General features: G+C 32.4%; 1 protein-coding gene across 8 annotated transcripts in view; it reads left to right on the forward strand.

The window, feature by feature from the left end:
• The window catches only part of LOC126832835 (PDZ and LIM domain protein Zasp), a 28,834-nt gene that overhangs the window by 7,415 nt on the left and 7,448 nt on the right, over window positions 1-13,971 (forward strand). For 4 of the 8 annotated variants that reach the window (XM_050563830.1, XM_050563834.1, XM_050563836.1 and 1 more), the window contains exons 2-9: window positions 8,897-9,048; window positions 10,382-10,571; window positions 10,811-10,953; window positions 11,026-11,132; window positions 11,873-12,071; window positions 12,281-12,469; window positions 12,946-13,045; window positions 13,352-13,402. In XM_050563830.1, the coding sequence (XP_050419787.1) occupies window positions 8,897-9,048; window positions 10,382-10,571; window positions 10,811-10,953; window positions 11,026-11,132; window positions 11,873-12,071; window positions 12,281-12,469; window positions 12,946-13,045; window positions 13,352-13,402 (1,131 nt within the window). Of the gene's footprint in view, window positions 1-8,896; window positions 9,049-10,381; window positions 10,572-10,810; window positions 10,954-11,025; window positions 11,133-11,490; window positions 11,624-11,872; window positions 12,072-12,280; window positions 12,470-12,945; window positions 13,046-13,351; window positions 13,403-13,971 lie in introns of all 8 variants that reach the window. The other 4 variants (XM_050563832.1, XM_050563838.1, XM_050563837.1 and 1 more) reach the window with 2 other exon arrangements.

Here is a 13,971-nt window from a genome sequence, read left to right on the forward strand (position 1 = left end):
CGTAGATGTATTAAACCAAGTAGGGTAAAAAATAATTCTGTTAAACACCATAAAAGAAAGAAATGGAAAAATGTTCGGTCACCTACTTAGGCATAATTCGTTTATGACAAATATATTTGAAGGCCGAATAAATGGACACAAAGGTAGAGGCAGACCGATGAAGGCATATATTGAAGAAATGATAAGACAAGCTGACTGCAGACAATACATGGACATGAAAAGACTGGCTTTTAACAGAGAAGAATGGAAAACCAGATTTGCAACGACAAGGCAAGGCCTTTAGTAGAGAAGAAGAACAACAACTATGTATTCACTCATCATAACTGTAGAAATACATTAGTGTTTACCATTTTTAGTTCGACCGTCATTTTACGAGTTTGTGTATCTTCAGCAAAAATTATACTGCAACTTGGCCGAGATTGCTTTATTTTATGATACCAACTAAAGCTTTTTTGAATACTCTTCGGACGCTACTTAAATTTAATAACCCGAGGTTAAACGTAGTAAGAAGATAAACGTAGTTTAAAGACGTAGTCTAAAGATTATTATATTATCTTCACTGATATCTGACCGCTTTTATCGGTGGTTCTAAACATTATTGGATTTTGTATTAACTAATAATATTTTTGACTTAAGTTATTAGTTATAAAAAGCTTTCTTCACGAGTTTTATCAAAACCATGTGGTCAGTTCTGGTATTTGGTTGTATGCACTTTCTATATCCTTTGAATTTTAATATATTTTGTAAATTGACCGGTTCATTACAATAATTGTACATGTGATATACTTATTAACGTTTTTGTGAGTTTTAAAATTGTTTCTGAAAAGCTATAAACATTTGTGTTCTCTACGTTACAAGGTAACCCTTAGCATTCTGTATCCTTATAACTCCCTCGGTTATTTTCCTCGATATAACTCGAGCTAACTTGAGACAACTTTGAATTTGGTTTTTTTCTATTTTAAAAATCGGAGTCTGGTATAAGCGAACGTACGTGTCTTGTCGTTAACACGTCTAAAGTTTAGAAAATTCGGTGAGATACGCTTATCTAGTAGCAGTACGCCATTCGGTCAGGATACCAATTTTGGGAGTTACGTGACTTAATTTTGTAAATCATATAATATTAGATGAGAGATTAAGCGCGAATTTAAGTCATGGGCCATGGCCTATCCGAGAAATTCCAAAACATCACACCTAATTGAAAAGTTATTGTTTGTTAATAATTTATTAATCGAGATATGCTACTAGGGCGATACTTCAAGGCATTTATTTTGTATAGGACGCTTTAACTATTATAGTTTTCAACAGTGATTGGCTAGTTCTCCCCTATTATAAGGCTGGGAGAAGGACATTTTCCCCACATTACTTCCTAGTTTCTACCCTCACTTAACCAACGGCCTTTGCATGAACCCGTTCCAGCTATGTAACATTCATACAGTAAAATGTGTATAATTTAAGTATGATAGAAACTTTATATCAAATAAGATTAGAACGGTTTTAGAACTATGTCCGGTATCTGTATAATACGATATTTTGGAAATTAAAATAAAAAATAATATATATCTTGATGGGATGGTTCTAAAATATGTAGATTTTAACAAAACATTCATCACAAAAGCAAATAATAACTTTAAAAAAAACATTCATTTATCTTTTTGTAAATATATTAGTCATTTGTTTTCTGGGATTACTAATAAATCCCAATGATTGTGATTTGTGTAGTCGACGCCGGAAGTTTTGAAATTAAATAATTTTACATGAATTCATATCGCGTTTATTGTGTCAAGTCAGTTGCGACTCGCGTCATAACTTTTTCAAGTGAAAAATATCTGTATTTTTGTCGAAAAAGTAACTCGTGCTATGTCTTTCTATCTGTTCATCGATATTAATTATTAGAAAATGAAATTTTTTGTTTTCAAATTGCGAATGACACGGCCCATGTATCATATTGCTAATATGTAGGTACCCGTAAAAAGTTGTCAGTCGATTATTGTTTAAATATTATAAATAATTTAATTTATCAAATTACACAGTTTGACATTCCGACATAATGTGTATTTATATAAACTGATTTAAATATGATTACAGTATACATGAAATGTAATAGTTGACTGAATGTTTTTAAAAGGTGTGCAACACATTTGAATATGCGAGACATTACCGTGCAAACCGATGGCAATTAAAATAATTCATTGTTTTGCTTGTACATAACAATCAGTATAACAATCGTCACGTTCGCTGGAAACTGTACCTACACCTTGATATTCATGCGATTATAATAATTGCTCAATATTTGCGATTAGTGTGAAGGAAAATAATACTTGTGTCAAGAAGACGTTTACTGCACTCGTTTTTATTTTACACATTATAATTATTAACGAAACATATCAAATGGTAAACAAATTGACGACCACTGATTAACATTATATCATTGGTATTATCTAGTCAAAATCTTCAGAATATTACAGTGATTACTGATTAGTGTTTATCGTCGTATGAATTATTTAGTTAATTGATTCCACAATGTGATTGATTTCCGATGTTTTAATTTAAAACATAGTTTTATATACCACTTATGGTATAAATGTAATAAATACATAATTTTTTAATTTTTATAAACAATATGTACGAATTTCGTATTGACCACGTACAACAATGTTATTGGAGCAAATATAATAGCTAAATAACAGTAGGTGTGTCTGTGTTGTTTTTTAAATTTCATATTGCTGCACGCCTGTCATAATATGTCATTGTTGTAATTAGAAGCTGGTGATACTCTTTAAATGACTGATAGTGATCTACATATGAATAGTTAAGTAAAAATGTTATCAGCAATTCGTTAAAAATTAAATTAAACCTACTTCGATTAAATTTATAAGAAGTAACTTTCTGTTTTTAAACGTTCGCAGAGATATGAGTTGATATTGAAAAGCTCATTACTCGAAATTCTTAATTTATATTGTGTTAATTGATTTTGTGTTGCGTTTAAATTACTATGAGGTATGACGTTTGAACAAATAGATAACATTTGGAAAAATACCAAAAACGAAGATACTTTAACGTTTGGGACGACTTGCTGTCACCTGTAATTCCGATAAACGTTTCAGTTTTAAATCATTTAGTCTCTTACTTCTGAGTATATGTGTGTATGGTAGAAACTAATTATCTAAAGACCTAAATATATACATAAATATGTTTAAAGTGTTTATTTAAAAATATGTATATATATATATATATTATTAAACTGTTTTCGCGGTCACCTTGAATTTGTTTTCATGAAAAATCGGTCTCACAGGACAGTGCGCTAGTTGAAGCCCAGCTGAAATGTTGCCAATTATAAATTTGGACGGGAAAACATATAGCTAGGACACAGCAGCCAGTGGCTCGGTGCCATTTTTTTTTAATGAAAATAATAATAATAGTAAAAAAACCGGATCAATCGTTTTATAGCCCAGTAAAATGTTTCAAAAATATCCGCGAGTTTCCCTGATTAGCGTTTAACAAGCAGAACACGGTGAAAATATCAGTCTCATAGAAACGATGGTCATCTGTTATAATAAGTATTTAAATAACAACCGGCGTTGGTTTATCTGATGTGCATAGGTATGTAGGATAGATATGTATCGATTCAAGGACGAACATAAATTTTTTTTAACTGTGTAATTTTGTCAAATTGCTATCTGTAAAGCGTTTTTTTTTCAAACACCCAACAACAATGATATTTTTTTCACATAAAACCACTGTAAGAAGATACTATACATTTATATAATTATCAGCTCAACGGCCGGCCGGTATAATACCGTGCAGACAAACGCGCCGACAATGACATTGACTGTGCAATCTAATGAAAACAAAAAATATACTTTAGACAATGGTGTTGTTTTCTGTCGATTGTAATAGAATTATTACACGTTCTTTCTCGGTATGCGAATTTGTTCCATTCACAAAACGTTTCTGTAAAAAAAAAAAAACAATTACCCAATACCTAGTATAGAAAAAATGTTTCTGTTATCGTTATTAGCTTATTGCCTATTAGTCATTGTGTTTACAAATATGAAATTAACATGGACATGTAAAATCACAGTGGACAATTTGTATCAAACTCGTTGTTTTTAAATGGTTAAAATGTAAAACTCGATTAAACCTAAGCATAATATATAACATGATGTCCTGTGTTTAAGTGTAAAACATTTATAAATAAACAATGCTCGACTATAAATTACTTATACATTTTATATTATTTCTCTTTTTATGATAAGTGAAGCTAATGTTTTTTTTTAACGAGTACAACAATATTTCAAATGAAAAATATTGTAAAGTACACTGAAACACTGTCAAGAGAGACTTTTCTTCTGTGGTTTGACTGAGGTCAACGTGCCTGTACACAAACTTAATAATAATAATAATGATCTGAGAAAAAAATAAAGACATTAGAAAAATTAAGGATTAAATTTAATTTTAAAACTTATTGTAGTATTTTGAAATTAAAATATTATTATAATAAAGTATTACATGGATATTTTTATTGTTACACATAATATGAAAAAAAATACCTATAACGTTCGGTACGACATATTGACGGAGTATAGACATTTTTTTGTTTTTCAGAACAAACCGTATAAGCCGAAAATAATAACAATACAAAAACACAACGACGAATATTCTGGGTGTACCCAAACTCATTATTGTAATACAAGAACAATATACGTTTAATTACCTAGAACTACAAACGTTGGAACAATATGGGATTTTCGTTTTACACAGCGAGCACGTCGTTCAAATTTAATTAGACACATGGGAAATTTTTTAGACCAAGTATAAAATATGTCCAATTTTATTGTCTACAGAAAATATTAATTATAATAATTAGTTACTACTTGAATTTAGCTTTGTGTTTAAGATATATTGGACTTTTGCTTATTTTGCACTTAATGCGGTATGCTACTTATATACTTCCAAAAATTCAAATCATTCGGTAATTAGAAATGTTTTTTTATGTGAAAATGTGTTCACTGTAGTGTTATTTCTTTTTACGTCTTTTAAATTGTTTTTATTAATATTAATATTAATTGAAATTAAATAGTACCAAAATCATGTGAACCATGAACGTTTCGGAGCGTCGTACCGTTGCTGCTAACGTCATACTTCATACCTACACGCAGACGTAGACTACATATTTCTCAGCCGACTTAATTATTAAAAAATGTTACGCATTGTTTCCTCGGCAACTCTAAAGGATTTTTACGGAGAAAAAATTAAATCTAGCGATAACGAGACGGCATACCTTTTTTTTTTACAATTATAACGTCGTTCTTTATCAGGGGATATCATAATTCTTTTTGTAAATACATATTATTATACTTGGTACTTCTGAGAAACTCTTCTTCTTACATCAGTTTAATGCATATAAAGTCGGTAATAAAAGAACCTACGCATGATATTCATTTTTATTATAATTTTAGCTTTGATTCTAAATTGATTTTATAATATTGTGTTTTGTTGTCTTCATAGGCAATACATTTTTATCCAATAGACAGATTTTGTATTTTCACCTTATCTCATACAAGTTGGGTTGGCTACCCTTGTAAATTTTCTTATTTTTCTCCACACTTTTCCAACTAATAATGTTATTCTTCTTATTTCATATTTTATTTTGTTTTCCGTGTACGGACCAAAAGAGCACAGTCGAAATCTCTACATGTTATGATTTTTTTTTTAACAACTTCCAATATACATTACCGCCGACGGTCAACACATTTCCCTAGACGGTAGACTATTTATAATTTTTCATTCAACCTCGTCGGTTTTCTTTTAATTTCTACGAGGTCCATTGCGGTTTTACGTACCGTCTACTAGTTTCAGCCGTTATCATGATGACGAACCTTCATTAACGCTGGTCTTGTTTGAGTCAATAAATCATAGTCAGTAGACCACCGATTTATTTATTGCAACCTCCCAGTTTACTGGAAGTTACTTTTTTATTTAAACGCTCCTCAAATCACTTTATTTTATACCGCTTTGGTTGTTGGCACACACAATTCTGTACGAGCCATTAACAATGATGTTTACAAACTATTCTTTTACGACGGTTCGCTGTCTCAAAACGCATTATTCAAACGTGTATTATTTATAATTGTCCAATAAACGCGTCTCGTGCGACTGCGAGATGTCCCTAAATTTGTAGTGTTATAAGTTATAACAGAGCAGTGACTCCTTTCGACTAGGGTTTAAGCCAATTTAACTTTATCGGTAACTTAATCAAAATGTAGAAACTTTCTTATTCATAAATGCACCTCATTAAATCTACAAACACACAAATAAATTATTCGACATTTGTATGGACAATTAAAAGAAAAAAAATCCCAAGTTATTAACGTGAGAAAACAAGGTACTATTATTTTATATATTGTTTTAAACATTGTATGGAGGTGACATAAGTGTTGGAAAAAAAATGTTAAATTCCATATCAATGGCATAGATACACGGATATTTTAGTATATCGTTAAACATGAGGATGAAACGTGACGTTTGATATTTTTAATATTGTACGATGACTTCGGGCGTTCTAGACCCGTCACGATTAAATAATTATTATTAAACTGTTATACTAGGATATTCGTTTTAAAAATATATATTATAAAGCTACGCGCGTTATTATTGAACGACTTGTATTTCACATAAATAATCTATTGTACTACAGGCATAATATAATATACAATATAATTTTAATTAATGTCAAGTGTGCCCGAACTCCACGTAATAACGTTATTATTATTATTGTTGAACCACCATCAAATTTATGTTTTAAGCTCTCGCATATATAGAATGAAGATTTTCGAACATTATCAATGGAACGTTTAGAAAATAATTGATTTCCCCGTCGACCACACTGGAGTTTACACTTTAATAATTATGATATATGTTCCAGTATAAACATACATACATAGTATATTCACATATTCATGTACATATATTGCAGACGTACGCATATTTTTGTCTATTTATTTCCAGGCCACATACAACCGGTCGTTAATCTTCGTGCCAGGAAATGCGTGGGGTCTATAATATATGCACTTTCCGTTGTCTATTGCAGTTCTAAAATATTTTTAAATGATACCGCCAAGCAAGAATATTGTAAAACTGATATATTTTAAAAAATGATAACGATATTGTGTTGTTTAGATATGCGCGCGAGTTTTAAATCTACAAATCGGAGACGTATGTATGTAAATTATGTGTATAGTTTCACATTCCTAATAGTAATTTATCGTTTAAATTAAATCGAATCACACTTATAAGTCACACCTACCTATGTGATTTATTAATTATGATATTTGTTACCGCGGTATTAGACTACTCTCATGGTTACTAGTATTTAGAAATATGTGTAATATTACACCTATGAAAGGTCGATAAACTATTGTGTACAACTTCACAGTATGCGTGTGTATGAGTAGGTATATTAAACATTATATTTATAAATTAGTCAAACGTATCGACATAATATTGTCACATATTGTTATATCTAATTTGTAAGCTTTATGATTGTTTCTTTTTTTCAATTAAATGAATAATCTGTGAATTTAAATTCATTTCCGCGAAAATCCTTAGTTTTAAGTTTATTAGTTTTAACTTTATTAGCAGTTTCACTTAGAGCGTTAAAAATAAATCTTTTTAGTCATCCTCGACTATATTTTTGTACAATATTTTACTTGTAGAATAAATTAAAAAAACTGATACGATGTCATTTTTAATTTTTGATAGAAATAAAATAAAAACAATATCTTGTCACTATACTTGATTAATCGAATAAGCTGGTAGATTATATACTTTGTCAAACGTATTTTCGCGTATACAATTTTTGTTTTAGTAACAATTTTTTTGTCGGCGTGCACTGATCAAGGACATAACTTAGAGCGATACCATGTGAGAACATTTTATTGCACTTAAGTAACGCAGGTGACATTATCTTGATCGAAATCTAAATAGGGCGCACAGGAAAGCGTGTAGTAAAATAAAATGCCAAAAAAGAAAATACGGATATTCCAAATTATTAATTGATAGTTAAGACACAAAATAGTGGTGTAATGTGTATAAAGTGGTAATTATTATGTGGCCGCAACTCATACGTCCCTCTCATAAACCCGGCCCGCAACTCGTAATTGATTTAGGGATTGGGCCGCAACTCATCAACACCGGTTTTGATGTGTATTGTACTTTTGATGGTTAATTATCACAATTAATTAGTTTCAAGGTGCGAACTACATAGAATGAAAAGAATACGGTTTAGTATAATGATGAAATAGAGAGATTTGAGATTTACATTTTTAATCAAATATCCTTTCTGGACGATACAAATGCTGATCAGAATATTCGAAATTATGAGCATATCACAAAATAAAACACTATATTATCAAAGTCACGAATTAAACACCATTTAGACGCTTTTGATGACTTATTCATTTCATTTTAATTTCTCAGTTATACTGCATTATAATTTATACAAACAGTTTTATTTTAATTGTAGTTTGAACCCAACCATAACGTGAGTCGGTGTTAATGCGTTTTCTTGGAATCAACACTTATTTTCTGTTCTTAATTTTGAAGTGAAATCAAATTATAATTCGGTTCCGTAATAGACCATAGAGTAGACAGGGGTCACGAAACAACTTTTAATGTCAAGTGCTCGCGTTAACGTCGTCCAATCATTGTTGTGTATACCATGTTAAAGAGTTTTGCTCGATTAGATACACCGGCAGTCATGGGTATCTCTGTTTACTCTACTTGTCTGTCTCTTTAATTACGACTATCGCCGTGATATTATAATTATTATTTCCCCATCTCGGCGAACAGTTTATGTACGTTGTGTTAACAACCCGTTGTTTTTTTTTTGTTTCAGGTGAACTTTGGCAGTTTGGCCGAACAAGCCGGTCTCCAGGTAGGCGACGCTTTGGTCAGGGTCAATAACCAGGACGTGTATGACGTGAAGCACAAGGATGCCCAGGACGTCATCCTTAGAGCCGGGAACGCATTCGAGATTACTGTTCAACGGTAAAAATTATTTAGTTAACGGTTATTATCTATTAAAACTCCGTTAGTTGTAAATCGTATCCAATGACTAATTAGCAAAATATTTTCGCAGACCGTTTGCGGGTTAAACTACTGTTCTAGCCCCATGCGCCTCAACTTATAATATTATAGTGAATTTTTACTGTTTTAATAATTTCGAAACGTATATTTCGATGAGGATTTTGACGGTGTGACTTGAAAAAAGTTTACTCTCATTTCTGTTCGACCGCTTTGGTATACACGGTTATAATATATTTCGACACAAATTAGAGCGCGGGTGCAGGTGTATTATAATATTATATTATAAACCATTTCATAGTTCGTTAAGTTTTGAACCCATAAAAAATGAAGAAAAAAATAAAAATAAATATATACTAGTGATTTCCGGTTGGTTAAAATCCAGGGGTTATTTGCGTTGTATTCCAATGAACGCCTTTTGACAATCCTATTTCTGTTAGGAAGCAAAACGCACCGTCGGTTACGTGTCATAGACGAACAAACGATTTCATTTGACACGTCCCGGACGCGTTGAATTTCGTTACATCGGATAGCTGCCAAGAGCGACTGATTTATACAACTAAATATAAGAGCGTTTTTAATTTGTGAACTAATACATCACATTAGTAGGTACGCTTGGTATAAAAAGAACGGCCAAATCAACTTTTTAACCGGGGTTTTACTATTCAAATTTCATCGTATGCATTGACAAGCTCTTTGACAAAACAAACATCTTCTACATTATTATTAAAAAAATATTATTAAGTATAATGTTTACCGCTATTACCGGTTCGCTGTGTGTAATAATTAAGCGTGACAACATTATAATGTGCGTTTTCTATAAATCACTAAATGCTAATTTGACCGACGCGACGGTGTATTAACACTGTTAAAACTTTTTATACATAAATCTGTTATCTGTCTCATTCACGTGTTGAAAGGGTCTTGTACTATGTTCTAGAGAGTACTGTGTAGTATACTCTGAATCACATAGTCTGAAATGTAGTTCAGAAACAGAAGTCAAGAGTCCGCATAAAGTCCCCAGCAAAAATCTCATTAAAAACAAAATTATTTTACAAAAATAAAAGTTAAAAATACATTTCTTTGTACGAGTAAAGTGATCGTCCGATTCTGGAAAACAAGATTTTGGAAAAAATTGTATTTTTTAGTTATCGGGTAAGATGTGATATTTGCTCGGAACTAAAGCATGAAGTCAACCATGTCAATCACTGCTTGATGAAAACTACTTTTAAATTTCTAAAATATTTTTTAAAAATATCAAAAGTTGTTCGAATCGGCTCAACTAATTATGTTACAGGGGTGGTGCTAGCACGTGGAAACCTTCCGTGACGCCTATTGGACCGAGTCCGGTGCCCAACCGTCTGTCACAATCTCCTCAACTAGTCACCAAGACGTCGCTAGCCCGAGTCGGACCTCCGCAGTCACCAGCTTTCGGTTCCGGTCACAATTCAGTTCCGAGGGCGTTCACCGGAACCCAATCGCCCAAAGTAAATTGTTATTTAGTCGTTTAACACATTCGGAAATACACTCGTTTATAAAACCGACCCATTATGTTGTATTGAGTATAATATGTACATAAATTCAATAAAACCCTTTAGTAGCCATTTTCGTGTCAAACATTTATTTATTGAGTTAAAACAAACAAAAAAAAACCGTTAGGTTTGGGATTTTTTTCCAACTCTGTTGTTTACATAGACCAATATTGATCAATGATCGTGATTTACAGGTCAACGGTAGCGGATACGGTAACGAAACAGTAAAGGCCATTGTCAACAAACAGTACAATACTCCTGTGGGCATTTATAGCGAGCAAAATATCGCCGAAACGCTGACGGCCCAAGCTGAAGTGCTGGCCGGTGGTGTGATAGGGTAAGCAAAAATCATCGAAGTTCGCTGTTTTCTGTATCTATACCTAAAAGTGTCCGCGGTATGCGTTTTCAGTGTGAACTTCAAAAAAAACGAAAAGAACTACGAGGCCAACAACAGCGAAGTTTTCAAAATGGTACAAGAAGCAGACAAAGAGCCCAAGGATCACCACAGTGAATCGGGTAAGACCAGCGTTATTTCTTATGCGTTTATGTACAGGTTATTCATATTTCATGTACAAGTAACATGACGTTGTAATATGAAATTTGAATAACTCTGTGTACATAATAAATGGATGTGTCTAGAACTAATACTCGTCTCGTAATGTTCCCTACCGTCAAATTTTAGTTAATTTAAACGTTTTATTATGGCAATATTAATTTTTACTTGAGATTTATCATTTCTCTAGAAATCGATTAGATATAAACGTACGAGACGAGTACCCTAGTAATTTGTAGTCATATCATGCCAACGAAAACGCGTTAGCTCATTATTATCCATATTTATCAAATACATTATGTTGGATATTAAAATGTGTAGAAGTCAATCACAGCCATGTGATCGACTCGGTATCCAAAATCGGAGGTATGCGCCACGTGAACGCTCCCGAACCGAAAGCTCCTCAAAGCTCTTCCAATCAAAACATTTGCGCGGATTGCGAGAGACTCATCGTGTAAGTTTTTGGCTCACGCTGCAAATTGCAATCGATTTAATCGTGCTTGATGCTTGTGTATATTTCTGCTTACGGGGGATGCGAACAATGTAGGTGATGGGGGCAATACAATCCATAGTGTATGGTTAATCATCCAGGAGCTATTTTGCTATAATGCTATTATGCCGCGAGCTAAACAGCGTTGCATCGTCGACGCATATTCTACGGCTTTCTTGCGAATAAGGTTGTTGTCGTTTGGTTTTCTATCAGATCTTCATGAGAAATTTGCTTACTTCTCTGCGGCGAGTCACGCGATAGGCGGCCGTGCCACATCGCCCAGACCACAGATGCCCGTGCATATGCCGGAACAACGGGACCCTTACTTGGGTTCTCCGCTAAAAGAGATGGACAAACACGTGGACAGCACTCAACCGATAGTGGAATGCAGTGAATGCCGAAAAGACATCATGTGAGTTCGGTAGTTTGAACTTGAAATACCCTCCGTTTGCCATCGACTTTTAGGAACGGTTATTGTCTTCTTGTCCAACCTCATATTCGCTAAACGCTCTGACTAACTAAAACCGCACGCATTACTAACATTGCTACTGAATTTGTATTTTTGCAAAATTACTTAAACTTGAGTATTTGTATAATGTGAGCTTATTCGGTCCGGTTTAGTGGCGTATTCGTTCGCATCAAGGAAAAGAGTCTGCACGTGGAATGCTTCAAGTGCGCTACCTGTGGATCGTCGCTGAAAAACGTGGGTTACTACAACATTAACAACAAGTTGTACTGTGACATTCACGCCAAGATGGTGGCCAAGCAAAACCCACCGGCCCCGAATTTGGATCCAGTAACGGTGTCTCCGTAAGTCGATAATTTTAATTTTACACAATTCATTTAAATCCTGCATTCTATAATATGGTGCTTGAATCATGTCCCTTTTGGACATTTGTATGGTTTTTTAAACGAACGGTTCTCGGTTCTATCATTAAAGAAACAAATAACTCGATTCTAGAAATTCCAAATTATAATTATAATTATTATGTCATTATAATTATTAAATATAATAATGCTTCGGTGAAATTAATTTTATAAAAGTAGTGGCAGTACACTACCTACTTTTTATTTTATTTTATTTTATAAAAGAGTAAAAATCATGTTTTCCTGTTTATGACACCTAATGTCTTGTCAAAACTGAAAACGATCGTTGTATAAAATAAAATGCAAAACGCCATTATGAAAAAATTAAACAAAAATGTTAGGTTATGAAAATTAATTCTTTATTTTCAAATGATATAATAATGTTAAAACTTATATAATTTTACCTATTTTTACTCTAGTGGCTCACATCCGCCTATGAATTCATTCAACATCATACCCAACAAACCTCTGGGCGTGCAATCGCCTCAGCCAAGCACTTTGTCACCAATACCATTCCATGTAAGTAAAAAGTAAATTGACAAATCTGAAGTATTACTACATAGGCTCTACTCTTACAAACTCCAAAAAAAATTTTATAAACAAATTTTGCTTATAAAATATTGTCATGTTAAAGTATATTTTATCATCTTTAAACTCCCTATTTAGGTTATTAGGAGTACGATAAAGGTTATTTAAGAATTATTCTTAGAACTACTTTTTTTTTTAGTAAGAACGATTCTGAAATCGTACTTGGTTATAAACGTGGTTATAAATACATTTAAATTAGGAATTTACTAAATTTAGAACCTTGTGTTTACTATATAGGCTCCAAAGTCTCCTGGCCATGTAAACGCCCCAAAAGCATCGAGACCTCAGGTAGATTAAAGTTTTAGAGAAAAGCTTAAAAATGCAAAATTAACAAATCTAAATCAGAAAAAAGAATTAATTAATGTCAACCAGCCTAATACAATTTTGAAACTAAAAATATGAGTTGTCCGACTAAGCCTTTTTATTTAAACAATGTTGTTTATGTCAAAAACAATGTCTAGGTCCGAGCTAAAATAAAAAACTAATAAACATATAATACTATTTAACAACTATTAATGTTACATGTTTACATGTTATTTGTGAATGTTTTTTTAAATCTAAGTAAAAGTTATATAATTAATTAAACCATGTTGTTGATTTAAAGCTTCATTAATTTTATTTGCGTACAAATACAACTAGTATTATCACTATAAAACACCGATATTACTATGTGATCATATAAGCAAGACTTGTATTTTTCATCTTCAGGCTGCTCAGCTGTATTCAGGCAATGAAGAATATCGCAGCCTGAAGCTGTGTATGCAAGGCTTTCTAATAGTTGGTTTCTTAGCTTTCGTAAAATAATGATAAGAACTGCAAGTTCAGTAATGAAGTGGATAATACAGAACTCTTTACGA

Source organism: Adelges cooleyi, unplaced genomic scaffold (genome assembly GCF_023614345.1).
Source record: "Adelges cooleyi isolate 19-005CV unplaced genomic scaffold, UGA_ACOO_1.1 ACOO_flye_CR_arks_rails_tigmint_CR_PRNA_167, whole genome shotgun sequence".
Lineage (NCBI taxonomy): Eukaryota > Metazoa > Arthropoda > Insecta > Hemiptera > Adelgidae > Adelges > Adelges cooleyi.